This window comes from Polypterus senegalus, chromosome 7, assembly GCF_016835505.1.
Source record: "Polypterus senegalus isolate Bchr_013 chromosome 7, ASM1683550v1, whole genome shotgun sequence".
Classification (NCBI taxonomy): domain Eukaryota; kingdom Metazoa; phylum Chordata; class Cladistia; order Polypteriformes; family Polypteridae; genus Polypterus; species Polypterus senegalus.
In genome coordinates, this window is record NC_053160.1 from 271,916 (window position 1) to 287,645 (window position 15,730).

At 50.3% G+C, this 15,730-nt stretch overlaps 1 protein-coding gene across 1 annotated transcript; it reads left to right on the forward strand.

The window, feature by feature from the left end:
* The first annotated feature begins 2,448 nt into the window (after positions 1-2,448).
* LOC120532253 (thiosulfate sulfurtransferase/rhodanese-like domain-containing protein 2) lies at positions 2,449-15,116 on the forward strand. Its single transcript, XM_039758108.1, has 10 exons — positions 2,449-2,559; positions 3,812-4,015; positions 5,209-5,495; positions 7,622-7,733; positions 11,304-11,429; positions 11,773-11,878; positions 13,775-13,893; positions 13,971-14,129; positions 14,263-14,401; positions 14,636-15,116. The coding sequence occupies exons 1-10, from the start codon at positions 2,455-2,457 to the stop codon at positions 14,887-14,889; spliced, it is 1,611 nt and encodes a 536-aa protein (XP_039614042.1). The 5' UTR covers positions 2,449-2,454; the 3' UTR covers positions 14,890-15,116.
* Positions 15,117-15,730: the final 614 nt, after the last annotated feature.

Genomic DNA, 15,730 nt, shown 5'->3' on the forward strand with positions numbered 1-15,730 from the left:
CAAAGGAAAAAACTGCTGTATAAGGCATATAAGACTAATGACTGCAAAGAGAACCGTAGAGCGTATGAGAACATGAGGGAAACCATTAAGAAGGATATCAGAGAGGCTAAAAGACAGTTGGAGAGGAATATAGCAGATAAGGAGAAGACCCCAAGAGATTCTTTTATTTTAGTAGTAAAAGAACAGTTAAGGAGGAGGTCAAGTTCATCAGGAATAGTAAAGGGGAATTAAAAGATACAGACAGTGAAATAGCAGATGCCCTAAACTTACATTTTTCTGAGGTGTTTACAAGTGAGCAAGTGGATAACCTCAGAGCAGTAACAGGACTACTAAGGAGGTACTGAGGGATTTGGAAATTGTAGAGGAGAAGTGCTGCTCAGATTAAATAAGATGAAATCAAACAAATCACCAGGCCCAGATAATATTTATCCTCGTGTTCTTAAGGAGGCTAGTGAGTACAGATATAAACCCTTGACACATATTTTAGGAAGTCACTGTGCACTGGAGAGATTCCAAAGGACTGGAAAATGGCAAATATCATCCCATTATATAAAAAGGGTGACAGGGCAGATCCAAGCAACTATAGGCCAGTAAGCTTAACATGCATCACAGGAAAATTAATGGAAGGAATTATTAAGGATAAGATTGAGCAACACATGACAAGGACAGGAACAGTCAGCATGGGTTCAGAAGAGGGAGGTCGTGTTTTACTAACATGTTGGAATTCTATGAGGAGGCAACAAAAGGATACGATCAAAGTGGAGCTTATGATATTATTTATCTGGACTTTCAGAAAGCATTTGATAAGGTGCCACATGAGAGGTTGGGCATCAAGTTAAAAGAAGTGGGAGTTCAGGGTGATGTTTTTAGATGGGTGCAGAATTGGCTCAGACACAGGAAGCAGAGGGTGATGGTGTGAGGAACCTCATCAGAACTGGCCGATGTTAAGAGTGGTGACCACAGGGGTCAGTGCTAGGGCTGCTGCTATTTTAATATATATAAATGATTTAGATAGGAATATAAGTAACAAGCTGGTTAAGTTTGCAGATGATACCAAGATAGGTGGATTAGCAGATAATTTGGAATCCTTATATCATTACAGAAGGACTTGGATAGCATACAGGCTTGGGCAGATTTGTGGCAGATGAAATTTAATGTCAGTAAATGTAAAGTATTACACATAGGAAGTAAAAATATTAGGTTTGAATACACAATGGGCGGTCGGAAAATCGAGAGTACACCTTATGAGAAGGATTTAGGAGTCATAGTGGACTCAAGCTATCAACTTCCAACAGTGTTCAGAAGCCATTAAGAAGGCTAACAGAATGTTAGGTTATATAGCCTTGATGTGTGGAGTACAAGTCACAGGAGGTTCTGCTCAACCTTTATAATGCACTGGTGAGGCCTCATCTTGAGTACTGTGTGCAGTTTTGGTCTCCAGGCTAAAAAGGACATAGCAGCACTAGAAAGGTCCAGAGAAGAGCGACTAGGCTGATTCCAGGTCTACAGGGGTTGAATTATGAGGAAAGATTAAAAGAGCTGAGCCTTTACAGTTTAAGAAAAAGAAGATTAAGAGGTGACATGATTGAAGTGTTTAAAATATGAAGGGAATTAGTACAGTGGATCGAGACTTGTATTTTAAAATGAGTTCATCAAGAACACGGGGACACAGTTGGACACTTGTGAAGGGTGAACTTTGCACAAACATTAGGAAGTTTTTCTTTACACAAAGAGCGATAGACACTTGGAATAAGTGACCAAGTAGTGTGGTAGACAGTAAGACGTTAGGGACTTTCAAAACTCGACTTGATGTTTTCTTGGAGGAAACAAGTGGACAGGACTGGCGAGCTTTGTTGGGCTGAATGGCCGGTTCTCGTCTAGATTGTTCTAAAGGTGCTATATAATAGATAGATAGAAAGATAGATAAACATTCATACGCTCATATACTTCTATCTCGACACACACCTACATACTGCACTTACAAATTAACATTTCTAATCTGTGCTGCTCCGTCCTTTTCATGCGTATATCTTGGATATGTCAAGAGTAGACGACAGCACTTGCCTGTGTTTTCTGTCTCTTCTCAAATGTCCAGGACCAGGAAGAGGCTTTGTTTATACAGAAGGCAGAATAGAACATTACAAATATTTAGGTGAGAACGGGCCTTTAAGCCCAACAAAAGTCACCAGTCCTATCCACTTAATTCCTCCAAAATAATATCAAGTCTTTTGAAGGTCATTACAGTCTGTTATTTGAGAATTAGTCAAATCTTATTGTTGGTTTACTTTTTATATTTATTTGTACACAGTTTATGTTTAATGGCTAAATTCTTGTTTGTTGCGTTTTAATTGTTTTAATCTTGATTTCGCTGAAATAACCTACCAACAACTCAAATGGGGCAATACATTTGAGTGGAGTCAAAATATAGCGAGATTTTAAACCTCCGTCCAGCAGATGGCAGCGATGAATTATAACGCAAGCAGAAATCTTTTCCGGGCCACAGTGCGCGTGCGCGTGTGCTTTGCGCAGGCGCGCTGGCTCCTCTTTCACTGCAGGACGGTGAGTTTTTGTCTTTCTTTTTTTCTTCTTCTTCTTTTCTTTCGCGAGTCCGACGGAGTGTAGTGCACATGGATATTGATTTGCTTAGTTGATGATTTTATCCGAAACGACTTGCATGAGAGGGCATGACAAACGTGACCGGCTTTATTCGTGTCGCGCTCGGATTCATTTCTCACGACCGACTTCTGGCGCAGTAGGAGCGGTCGTGGTGGTGGTGGTCGTCGTCGTCGTGGTGGTTATCTTGCTGGTCCCAGGTGATTCACTGCGGTTCTTGGTTACACGTCTGACTTGCGTACAAGTGGTCGCTACGGTCCGGCGCCATATAACAGTGAGGCGAGTCGAATGGGTGCCGTTTCTCCGTCGTGCTGTGACTTTTCTGTCTCTTTCGCTGTCGAATGGCTCGATGTGAACGGTGCTGTGCGCAGGTAGCTTGTTGCAGTTGTCTTGTTCAAAGTACGGTGGAGGTCTCGCTTGTCGGTCTGACTGAGGTAACTTCCGGATAGGGTTAGGGTTAATCAGTAATCTTGGGGCGTTGTGGTGAAGGCGTTGGACTTGTGTGTTCAAATCCCGACGCTGGTGTGACCCTGAGTAAGTCAATTCACCTGCCTGTGCGCAGTTACAAAGAGAGTCGAAATGGAACCGATGACATGCATCTCAGATTGGATAAAGGGGCAGGCACACCAACAAAGGACAACAAGTCAACACTGAGCTGAAACGCTACCTGCCTATCAGTCAATGAGGTAGAAGTGAAAGGTGCCCTCTAATTGTAGTCATGTCGCCCCACATTACAAGTACAGTGACGTCCCCCCTTTAATGCCCAAGTGAGTTTGGCAGAACAGCCAAAGCGCATCAGCAGTGGTTTCACCCGACTGTCGTCTTTGCTTTGTGATGCCAGGTGGTCTCCTGTACTTCTGCTGGCCCCCCTGGCACACCCCTGTTAATGTGCCCTCTCGGGGCTTCACCTCCTGGGCTGTGATTTTGAAATGAGTGGCCTCTTGTCTAAAGGTGGGCACACACTGTGTGATTTCACCGCAGTTTTAAGCTCAATTTGTAGACCTCGACTGATTTTTCAGAGGTGCCCTGAACTTCACTTTCATCAGCTGTCGTTTCATGCGTACTGTTAGAGGGGTTGCGGTGCCCACTTGCATCTTATGAAAGAGCCCAAGCAGAGAGCCTGGCATGCTTCATTTTAACGTGTCTCTGGCATGGAGCACACAGACTGATGTGCTTTGGCACCTTTTTGTTTCTTTAGCCATCCCAGGACCCCTCAGGTGCCGTACGGACCGAGGGCAGAGCTCCGTTCTCAAGGATGATGGGCGAGTCCACCGGCAGTTCCCTTGGCTTTGAATTTCCTGAAAGAGATGAGGAGGCTTCAGAGATGCCAAGGGGCTCCAAAGTCATGAAAGCCAGCCTGCCCCCTGATTTAAGGAAGAAGTACGCCTTTGTGAGGAAAAAGGTAAGGCCGAAAGTCTGAGGCGGCAGACAACAGGACTGCTTTTTAACTGTGCACGCCGTTTAATGGCTTTGTGTATCATGAAGTCCGGGCACAGAACAAATAAAGAAGAAGCCGAGGAGTCAGCAAGTGTGCGGAATTGGATTCATCAGAGCGGCCCTCCCAAGACGGGCAGAAGTGGCCCACGTGTTGCACTCACAGGTTGCTTTCCTTTCACTACAAACGACTCGGTGGGCTCTGAGTGTGGAGACTGCTGGCCAGGCCACAAGTGGCAGTGCGCGCGCCACCTTGTTGTCTCCTTTGGTGCGTTTGGGTCATCGTCCTCCTGGCCCCATAGTCGCAGACCACCAGGCGCTGAGTGGCACTGCACTGCTGGGGGTAACCCTTGTGATTCACAGTGCCAGTTGCCAGCTTGGCCTCTGGCACAAGAAGCCCAGACCCTCACACTTCCCCTTCCTTGGTGTCGCACACTGAGGAGACATCCCGTCACATACAACACCCTGCGTGATGAACCCAAGATTTGTCCTTTGTCACTGTCGCTCGCCCTGTCAGACCTCCTCACTTCACTGTGCTGATGCCAGCTGGCGACCCTCCAAACCTGAATGGGTGGTGACTTTGGCTCTGCCAGGTCTCATCCAGTTGCCGGACACTGCTGGACTCGGTGACACTTTGACCATTTCTGCAGTTTCTCTGAATGAATGGCCTACACTTGGAAGGGTGGTGAAGCTCGGCCTCATTTTATCAGTCAATTGCCATTGTCTTGTCGTTGTCACTGGCCTGTCACCCAGGTGGTATTTAGAGGGCACAGTGACACGCAAAGGGTTCTTAAGTAATCAACACAAGTTGGGACACCGGTGCAAATTGTTTGCTTCAACCTGTAAGGCTTTAATTGCTGCAGGACGTCTGTGTGTTGTCCCCTGACAAAGACCCTTTGGAATGTCCTGAAATGTCCCCTTTTTCGGTTTTTGCTAATTGAAATCTCGGTCGCTTTACTGTTACCTTTCCACCATTTTGGGTCATTCACTGCATTTCAGCGGATCACGTGGTAGTGGCATGTTGTGCTGTGCCAGCCATGATGGATGCACTGAGAAGCTCAGGTGCTGGAAAACGTTTGATCGGAATGGAAGTTGCTTTGGATGAAAGTGTCTGCTCAGCACAGAAGTGTAAATGTGTTTCTCTTGCTGTGTTTTCTACAGGCCTTTGCCATCTTCGTCCAGTCGAGGGAGTCCACCCCAGGTGGGCAGGTGCAGCCCGGGAGAGTCTGGCACTGCTGTGCTCAGGCCTTCCTGTGTCCTGTCACCATCCACAAACATGTGGCCGTGCGTCACGAGGCTGACATCTTGAGGAGTGTCGAGGAGATCCTGAAGGCGCTGAAACAGCCAGACCAAGTCAGCAGCCAGCAGACACCCTTCAGACCGCCAGGGGAGGCCATCGAGGGCGCTGATGTGGACCCGAGTCCCATGGACACGGAGCAGAAGGACAGGCAAGTCATCTCCGTGGTCCGAATTCCTGGTAGAGCGCATTGTGAAGTCGGATGGCGAGCAGCTACTGTCCCCTCTGCCACGGACCGCCAGTGTTATGACTTAGTTACGACAAGTGTCACCATTTGTCTGTTTTATTAATAAACCTTTTGATATGCTAATTAGTTGTTGGAATGAGAGCACTTCAGGTCTGCCATTGGCCAGTAGGTATGAAGGTGCCAACGCGCACTCGCTCTTCTCCCAGGTTTACTTGGTGTTTCTGCTCTCCGCGTTTTCAACAAAGAGTTAGGGTTTGGATTTCTGCTTGACGACAGGATGTGCTTGACTTCCCAGTTCTGAATCTTTTCTTGTCTTTTAGCTGACATCTTGTGCCTCATTTAAAATATCGACGAGAGAAGGGGACAGTGAGTGACTTGAAAGATATGTTTGAGTGGCGAGTGGCTGGGCGGGGCACCGGTGTACTGAGTGGCGAGTGGCTGGGCGGGGCACCGGTGTACTGAGTGGCGAGTGGCTGGGCGGGGCACCGGTGTGGCGAGTGGCTGGGCGGGGCACCGGTGTACTGAGGGGCTGGGCGGGGCACCGGTGTACTGAGGGGCTGGGCGGGGCACCGGTGTACTGAGTGGCGAGTGGCTGGGCGGGGCTAGAGAGTTCAGTGGTGTTCTGTCTTTCATGTGCTGGTCAGCAGGCGGCCTGTGCGCACTCTCCAGAGTAGATATGAAAGGCACTATATAACACATTGGTAGGGTCCTGATTCTTCTGTGTCATGCCACTCGTGGCCGCTCTCTGGTGCCATGTTTATTGAGTACACCTGCCTCACCTTGAAATGTCAGTCACTTATGTGGTGCCTGTAAATCTGTGGGCATCTGTGCCATCATGCAGGGCTAATGCCTGTGCCCATTAACCTTGGTCTATAGGCCTGGGGCCAGCACAGCGTTTATGTCACTTGAGCCTCTCCAGCTGCGACCCAAGTGTCATCTCAGTTGAGCTACTGAATTGCTTTATTTGCTGTTACTTTTATGTTTAGACAGGAAAGCTGTGTGTGTGTGTGTGTTTGGTGTGCCCGGTTGGTTGTTTTTTAAAGAGGTGCCCCCACTGTGGTATTAAAGCTCTTCTTATGTGTTCCGTTATTCTTTCAGCTTCACAGGCTTGTGACGACACAGCAGGCCAGGCGGAGTTAACGGGGATTATGGGATACGTAGTTTAAATGTTTGTATTTGTTACAATTTGGGTTGAATGTTGTGTGTTGTTTGTCTGTGCCCGTATTTATGAACTTGGGCTAATTTGAAGTTTTAGCAAATGAACACAACAAAGGACAAGTTAAGCTTAGTTGGTAAGACTCCTTGCCCATAATCCTTTGTTCCCTGTGTTTATGCCACTTTTGCCCCCATTTCCACTCCCCGTGTCTCTTACTGTGATTACAGGCCTGATCCCCCTCAGTCATCTCCTCTGCTCCTCTCTGCTTGTCGACTTTGCTTGCTTCTCCCTACAATTCCTGCATATTTGGGACACTGGGAGCCCCTGCTGTTCTTCACAGGTGTGCCTCCATCTTTTCCTTAATGATTCCTTGTCTTATTTTCCCTGTAATGCGTGTTAAGCCACCTGGATCTGCCCTTTTGCTCTTTGGCTCGTCCTCCACACAGGACCCCCGCTGTGGTCTCACGTGACCCCCCGTTGATTTCTAGTCATTGTGACCCTAACACAAGAGTCGAGCCTTCAGCTCTGGTGTTACGTTCCTGTGGTTGGTCCTCACAGCGGTGTGTGTATGAGCTGGGCATTGACACCCCAACCCAGTTTGTCATGGCACACGTGAAAAGAGAGTGAGATGGCAGTGGCTGGTGACACGAACCGTAGGTTGATCTCTCCGACTGAGGCCGTGTTCTTTGTCAGGCAGATTTCTGCAGGCTCTTGATTGCTCTTATGTCCTGAACCCGTGTGCTCGTTTAAAGGTGTGTGAGTGTGAGTGTGCCCTGTGGAGGACTGCGTCCCTGAACGGGATTGACGACTTAGCAGATGAATAGTCAGACGGGAGGCCGTAACACCGGCTGGCCTTTATAGATGCAGGTCGGCTGTTAATCCCCAGGGTTGTGTTGGCGCTGCTCTCATGTCTGCTCTGCTGCTTTCCCCGCAGTGAACCAGGCGGCCGGGTGCTGCTCTTCTACTGCTACTGTGACCTCCAGGACCCCAACGGCGTCTGCGTGTGGCAAAGAGGTCTCTGTCAGCGCTTACAGCTCACCGGCAAGGTAAGTGCTGGGCCAGTAGGGGGCTACAGAGCGGCTTTGTGCTGCCATTTTAAGGTCTAGCTGGCAGTGACCCTCTAATAAGAGGAAAGTAATAAAAGGGAACTTACACAATAGAAAGAAAACACAATGACAGCAATGGCAGTGCGTGTCGGAGGTGCTGTCAGGCTCGCTCGCTCGCTCGCTCGCTCGTTCTTGTGACCCCCAGTCACGCGCACTGTGGCGCCTTTCAGAATTAGCTTGGAAATCTGAGCAGAGAACCGACCACTCAACATGGCGGCCGCATCACCAGGCGCTCACGTGTTTGTCTGGCTTTGACTTTTTGTGCCTCCGTAAGTCGAATTCCTGATGAGCTCTTTGGTCAGGGGGGTCCGCACGTCACAGATGAACGTGTCTAATGTTAAGTTCTGAGCACGCACACACACGTGGGCACACTTACACACACACACACACACACATGTGCACACGTACACACACTCACACACACACGCGCGCACACACATACACACACACGCACACACACACACACACACACTCACACACTCGCGCGCACACACACGTACGCAGATCGCTTTGTCTAGAATTCACTTCTCCTCTTTCTCTTTTTGTTACTCCTCACACTTTTGCTCGGGTTGTTGGCCTTCCTCTCTTTCTTATGGTTGGCAGTTGATTTGATTTTAGTTGAGTTTTGTGAAGTTTGACTTTCTTGTACGGAATGTCGTTTTATTCTTTTAATAAGTTCAATAAAAATGAATGAGACTGCTTTTAAACTTTAAACTTTTCTTTCAAGTTAAAACTTAAAATCTTTGTTCCTTAAACAGAAAGTAAACCAATCAAGTGCTACCATAAAGTCGCACCACAGATGTGGCAGCGCGTCGAGGTTCGGTGTTTTCGTGACAGTCGGGGACGCCGATCGTTTTGTGACATTTTGTGAGTTCACACGGCTAACGAGATCCTGGTGAAGCCGGTAGCCGTCACGTGATTTGAGGAGTTTAAAGTGCGGCGCGTCACACAACTCTCGTTCAGTGACAGCGACGTGTCACTTTAGGCCCCAGCTTTGTCCAGGAGTAGCCTTGACAGGTCCACGAGTTGGTCCGAGGTGGGAGGATTGTGTGCGATTCCTCAGACGTCGCAGAGCCTCGTCGTTTGCCTTCATAACTAGTTGATAATATCGGCGCACTTTTTATATTAAAATGATATTTGTGCACTTAGGGAGGTGGTGGGACTCTCATGATTGATTCCGTGCAGAGTCACCTGAACACACAGGCAGAGTGTCACTTGAGTGCTACAGAATATAAAAGTGCACTTTGTGATGGCAGAAATGTGAAATGAAACGTGGAAGACGACGGCTTATTGTTCCCATGACATCTTTTATATTTACGTGGCGTGTTCAATGATTACACGTTATTGTGAAACTGACGACGTGTACATTAAAGTAAAATGAATAATAATAGCTATTGAAAGAATACAGTTTTTAATACCCAATGCTCCTTCTGGTGGAGTCGTTTTTCTCAAACTTCGTATCTGTTTGCTTTTTATCCTCATAAATGTCCGTACAAAGTTCGAGTCGTCTCTCTGTAATGATAACCAGAGTGCCCTTGAAAATTCACCAAGGTATTCAAAGTTCCCCTTCTGCTTGTGGGATTTTTCTCCAGTTTCATATCCGCCGTATCTACGCGCGTTTAAGTCGAGGCTTGATTGATTTTGCTGTATAATTCCTGGTATTTTATAAGTCAAATGTGGAAAACTTCGCTGTTGGTCCAGGAGGTTACGATATGCTAACGCCCGCCCCTTCACCACGGGGCACACGGCCTTTGTTTTCTACGTCTTGTGCCTACGTGTATTTAATACCCGCACGATTACGAAGTGACGTTTGCACCGCTTTGTGTTTCTTGTATCTCGCCCCCTCACACGCTTTTAGCGTAAGAGCTTCCCTTATCTACGATGGAGCGTTCGATCATAAGAAAATCTGAAACGTCGTTGAAGTGGCAAAAGAAATTGGTAAGGGCGCTGCTGCAACAAACTTCAGTGTGTCTGAGAAACTGGTGTGAGACTGGAGGAGGCAGGAAGACGTATTTAGAAAAATGCCAAAGACAAAGTGTGCTCTTCAAACTGGCATGACTGGCATTGGAATATCAGAACCTTCATCCATTCAAAAAATGTAACTGTCGTGTTTCTGAGCGGGCGCACAAGTTGGGCTCTGATTTTATGATCGACGTATACGCGGTTCTTATTGTTTGTCATTTCTAATATCCACACAAAATCTGAATCCCGTATCTTTATTTATAGCCACAGCGGAGGTAAAGCGCCACTTCCAGACGTTCCTGGTATTCCTTATTCTTGGTAGGTGCAGCAAAGCGTCTTCGAGTGCTCACGCTGACGCACACACACACACACACAGAATTTCAAAAATGGGCTTTTCAGACTCGGGAAGGCCCAAGACGTCAACGTTCATCAACATCTCAAGGCTGAATCTTCTCTCTGCCACTGGAGGTGTACGAGGAAGGTCCAAGGTGGTGAGGATTAAAGTGGGAGGCAGTCAATGGAGGAATGGAGGAGTGGGCGCCCGAGTCACAGAATGACCTTCGATTCTTGTGTCCTCGAAAGGCTAAGATGCAGCCGATCGGTGCGACTGTGATCAATAGGCCTGGAGTGCCACTTAGCCTTCTGCCACCGGTGTCTTCGACGGGCCAGCCACGGGAGGCACGCTCTGCCACATTGTCACCGAGGAGCAGCGATGCAGACACCCGCGTCTGGGCACAGGGCAGGGGCTTTGGCCGAGAGGGCTGTGTGGATTCGTTGGTCAGCGACAGCATAGGTGGATTTGGAAAGAAATGGAAGGGAGAAAGAAGGCAGGTGGGCACGAGCGCATGTGGCACTCATCTTTGCCTGTCAATGACCAAGCCTGGCACTCTGGTTGCTTCAGTATGAGTGTGTCTGGGAGGCTTTAAGAAACTGAGCCTTGAAGGCCTGAGGAGTCCCAGGAGAGACTTGCGGCTGAATGGCAGTTAGTGTCAGACTTGGACGGGCAGATGAATATGTGAGGCTCAGAGGAATCCATGGAAACGCTCGGCTGACCAAGGATGTTGGCGCAGCTCGCTGGCATGGCGCCCCATTTGACAAGGAAGCAGCGAGGTTGAGACCTGGAGAGCCAGTAGGCCGTCGTCGGGCACATAAAACACTCGCTCAAGACGGTCAGACGAAAGGTGTGGACGGCTTCACTCTCATGAATGCCAGCCTGCCCACCCAGCACATGCCAAGTTCCTGAGCAGAACCGACCAGTGAAGAGTGAAGTGTAAAATAAAACACTCAAAGTGGCCGTCGTCTAATTCTGTCGCACTCACTGGTGGGCTTGTCCGAGTGCACCAGTGTTGGACCCTCAGACCTGAGCACCAGTCAAACACTCCACTCCCAAACCCCCCCAACAATGTGACAGCCTCCGGGGTCCGCCCTAAAGCTGAGCGCATCCCAAGCTAGAAAAAGAGTAAACGAGGAGGAGGAGGAGGAGGAAGTGCTGCAGTGGCCGTTCTCTCCGTGGTCCTCCCACAATTCACGGCTGCACTTTTCTTTTAGGTCCGAATTGCCAAGGAAGGAATCAACGGGACAGTCGGGGGCAGCGAGGCGGCCACAGAGCGCTACATGGAGGCCATGCTTTCTCATCCAGTCTTCAGTGACGTCATGTGCAAGGAGGACTTCAAGGTGAGTGGCAGTGGACTCTGGTTAGGGTCTCGCCCTCGGACTCCATTCAGTGACCCCCTCGCGGTCGACTCCATCTTGATAGACCCGTCAAGTGAGCCGTTGAGCCGCCCTCCAGCGGGGTGGTTGGCGCTGAATGCCATAAGTGGGGTCAGCTCCTTGGAATTCTGGTCTGCCTCATGATGGCTTCCTGCATTCCTAGTAAGAATGAAGAAGTGCGGAGTTCAACCGAAAGGTACGAAAAAAATGAAAGAAATGTGGTGGCGAGTGGCACATGGTGAGTGGCATGTGGCGTGGGCGCGCTTGTCTGAGCTGTCGACCTCGACTTCGCTTCCTCTCTCCACAGAGCAGCAGTGGCGGCGCACGGTGCTTTCCAGACCTGCGAGTCGGCGTCTACAGTGAGATTGTTCCTCTGGGCATTGACCCGTTGGCATTGTCCTACAAGGTGGCAGGTTGGTATCATTAACATGAAGGAGACAGTGGGCTCGTCACGGCCCCGGCGTTTAACCCCGTTAACGGTAAACACACGTGTGTCTTTGTGTGAAGCTGCTGGACTTGTCGCAGTGTGCCGAGCCCGCACTCCGTGAAAGGCGCCATACGAGCCAAAGTGAGCCTCTTGGCAAGTGCGGGCACGGCCTCCAGCAGTCTCTCCGAGCGCGGCGGCTCATCCTGCTGGGCCCGAGTTGAGAGCAGTGCATCATGGGTGTCAGTCGATGAGCCTGCTTGAGCCACACAGCCTTTGGTGCCCCCCATGCATCATCTGAGTTGAACACCCGCACCTCTGAAGGGTCCCCACGGCCGCGTCTCGCTGTTGCTCCTCGTCACTTCGCTCCTCGTCTGTTTTAGAGTTTTTGTTCGTCCTGTGCAGAATGGGAGCACGTTGGCACCCGCTCTTGTGTTGTGTCATTGCATCGTGTGCCAAGGGTGTGTGGTGTGGGTACCAAAAAGGCCAATTTTCAAAGCAGTACAGTGTTGGCATCTCAAAAGTAAAGGCTTTTGTGTGGGCGCCTGGCACTCCCTCGTTAATTACCTGGGCACTCTCCTAACGTATACCTTAATATAAACTGCTGCCCCCAACTTCCCGGCTCTCGCACTGATTTTCAAACCTGGGATGCGCTCAGTTTTGTGGCAGAGCCTGGGGTGTTGCTGGGGTCTGAAGGTGGCATCAATGCCAAGTCAGAATGCTGGCACACTGAGACATACACACTGGTGGGTGCGACAGGATTATCAGATGGCAGCCATCTCCATTGTTTTATTGTTGGTTCTGGATGGAGGCGTTTAAGAGAGACGTGTTTGGGATGCGCTGGGCACATGGTATTCATTTTTCCATTGAAAATGATGGAATAAAAGCTTCTGACGGGCACAGGTCAGGTTTGGTTGGCGTTTGAAGGCCATACGTAGATCCCAGTGCCTGCTGTGGCCTTCCTCGTGCCTGACTGGGCCAGCTGTTTTTTCACATGCTGAATGCCACACACACACACACACACACACACATTCAGGTCTTCACTTTGTTAGCTGAGGTGGGGGGCACAGACATGTGGGCAGTGTCCCGAGTAGGCAGAACTGCCTGCACTGTGAAAATGCGCTTGTCGTAACACAAATGAGCGCCTCGTGTCTTTAAAAGGCTTTCGTGTGGTGCCAGGCTTTGGTCCTCTGCACTCTCGTCTTTGCCAGGGTTGGCTGTAACCCTTCACTTGACTTTTTGTTTGTTCTCCTGTCCCTGTGATCCCCCAAATCCCCAAATTGGTGTCCCTGGCCATTGTGAGCCGACAAACTCCAGACGTCCTGCACTGAACACATGAAGGAGCGCAGCAGCTGGCACCCTGTGGGTGCCCATGTCTTACAATCTTGTTTCCATTTCCTTTCAGGGCACACTTGGGCTCGAGTTGGTTTTTGAGCAGCAGTGTGACTGTCCAGCTCAGCGGCCCGTGTCACCCTTGAGCCCTGTGCCCACCACTTGTGTGCCTTTGCTCTGCTCTGCTCTTTTCTCTTATCAGTGATTGTGTTGACCCCGATGCCAGACCTTATTTGACAGTCAATGGCTGAGAAAAAGCAGATGTGGCACACAAAGTGCCAGGCGTCCATGTGCTGATCTCCCGTTTAACCCCAAGGGCCAGAACTGAACGTTCAGTGGTGGGCACTGGCTCAGCAGATGGCATATCACTGTGCAGATCACGGTGACGTTAGCGGAGATGAGTGCCCACATGGCACATTGATTGGCCACCCTCTTCATCCCGGACTTGCGTTTCCCTTCCCACCAGTCACAGTTACCCACTCCAGTTCTCACATTTACCAGCCTGCCTCACGGACCCCTTGGGTTCATCTGTGTTCTCTGTGTTGTTTTGCAGGTGCCCACCTTTCGCCCAAGGAGTTTCACGAGGAGGTGGAGCGCTACGTGTCGGAGGAGAGCGGGACCCCCAGTGACACCATCCTGCTGGACTGCCGCAACTTCTACGAGAGCAGAATTGTGAGTGTGCCCACCGTGCGGCCTCCCGCCTGTGAGCGGACCACCTCGGCTCACCTCGCCTGTGTCTTCTCTCGCAGGGCCGCTTCACCAAGTGCCTCGCTCCGGACATTCGCAAGTTCAGCTACTTCCCCGATTACGTCGATCAAAACCTGGACTTGTTCCGAGAGCGGCGGGTACTCATGTACTGCACGGGGGGCATTCGCTGCGAGCGGGCCTCGGCCTACCTGCGCTCCAAGGTCAGTCGTCTGCCTCCTCTGCCCGACTGTCCCTGTCTGCCCATTGGCCATGCCCGTCTAGGGGTCTCCTTGTGGTGCCTGCAGGTTGGCGCCAGCCAGCCAGCCTCACTGCTCTTTGTTTCTTCTCTTCCAGGGGGTATGCAAGTCGGTGTACCAGCTGAAGGGTGGCATTCACAAGTACTTGGAGCATTTCCCAGATGGTTTCTTTCGTGGCAAACTCTTTGTCTTCGATGAGCGCTATGCCATTGCCTCAAATGGTGACGTCATTTCCAGTGAGTACCACCGGCCCTCGCTGTGCCCTGTCTTGGTTTTAAGGCGGGTAGATGCCAGTCTGGTCCTCGTCCCGACATCAGGTTTATATGCCAAGTGCCCCGAGTCCTGTTGTTCTTCTGGAGCTCAGTGAGACCCCGCACTTCCTTACTGCTAAACTGGCAGCTTTCTCTTGATTTTGCCACCTTGGGCTGGCAGTAACCCTTAAGCTCTCTGTCTCTTTCTGTCCCTGGCAGACTGCCGGTACTGTGGAGCCCCCTGGGATCAGTACAGGGTGTGCACATCTGACCACTGCCACCAGCTGGTGCTGTCCTGTGGCGAGTGCCAGGGAAGAGGAAGGACCGCCTGCTGTGCCACCTGCCAGGAGAAGGCATGGACGTGTGCGAATGACCAGCTGAAGGAGGAGTGCGACTGCACCAGAGCGCGGCCTCGCATCCCAGTGGAAGGAGCTGTTGCCACTGCTGTCCCCGTCCCCCTCGAGTCATCGTGACATTGCTGGGCACATGCAGGGCACCTTTTATCAGCAATAATGGTGGAAGATGAGCCCCGGACCACCAGGCTGTCATTGAGCCTCCAGGGCAGGAGCAGCTGACTCGTGAACTGTGTGGGGGTCTGTCACATGAGGGCAAGGGTCAAACACGGGGCCCATGGTGGGCTGGTCAGGAGAGGGTGGCATCGGTGGGCATGCCAGTGTTTAGTAAAAATCACAGACTGAGAGAGCGGCTGTTTGTTTTTAATGCTGTGTCACAGTGAGGGACAGATGTGTCACTAGAGGTGTCCTTTGTCAAGGTGGAGACCTTCGGTGACGGTGCCACTTGCAGGTTCCTGCCACTTTGCTCTGACGCCCTCCTTGGTCTTTTTTTGCCTCCGTTTGTTTGTTGAAGTCGTCTCGGTGCCACTTAAATGGGGTGCAGTTGGTCCTCAAGACACTTTGAATTTGTGCATCAGTGAGGTTGGCACAAACGGTGGGCATAGTTTGAGGGGTCTTGTCTGGGTGCTGCCACCATTAAGCCTGGCACTGACCTGGAGATTATTAAAATCGTGCCAGTGCCAAGTAGTGACCGGTTTTGTGGTCTTCAGTTACTGGAGTGCCACCTGTTAGCAGACTGGCATTCCCATGGGTGGTAGAGCGTTGGATAATTTTGCTTCTTGAATGCAGAAAGCCTGCTTCATTTTATGGCACCTTGAGACACAAGTGTTGGCCCCTAAATGGTGGTGAAGTGCACAGCTGCTACTAAGTTGGCATACTGAAGGGTGAGGCTGCCACATGCTGCAGTGACCAGGTGGTGCCAGGCAGCTGCAGAGTGGGTCGCCGATAGAGTATATGCAGG

What these genes read in the sequence shown, in the direction of transcription:
- LOC120532253 (XM_039758108.1), top strand. Translation starts at nt 2,455, where the DNA reads ATGGCAGCGATGAATTATAACGCAAGCAGAAATCTTTTCCGGGCCACA. An exon ending in GCTTACAGCTCACCGGCAAG is followed by an intron (nt 7,734 to 11,303) that starts GTAAGTGCTGGG and finishes CTTTTCTTTTAG; the next exon opens with GTCCGAATTGCCAAGGAAGG. An exon ending in TGTGCAAGGAGGACTTCAAG is followed by an intron (nt 11,430 to 11,772) that starts GTGAGTGGCAGT and finishes CTCTCTCCACAG; the next exon opens with AGCAGCAGTGGCGGCGCACG.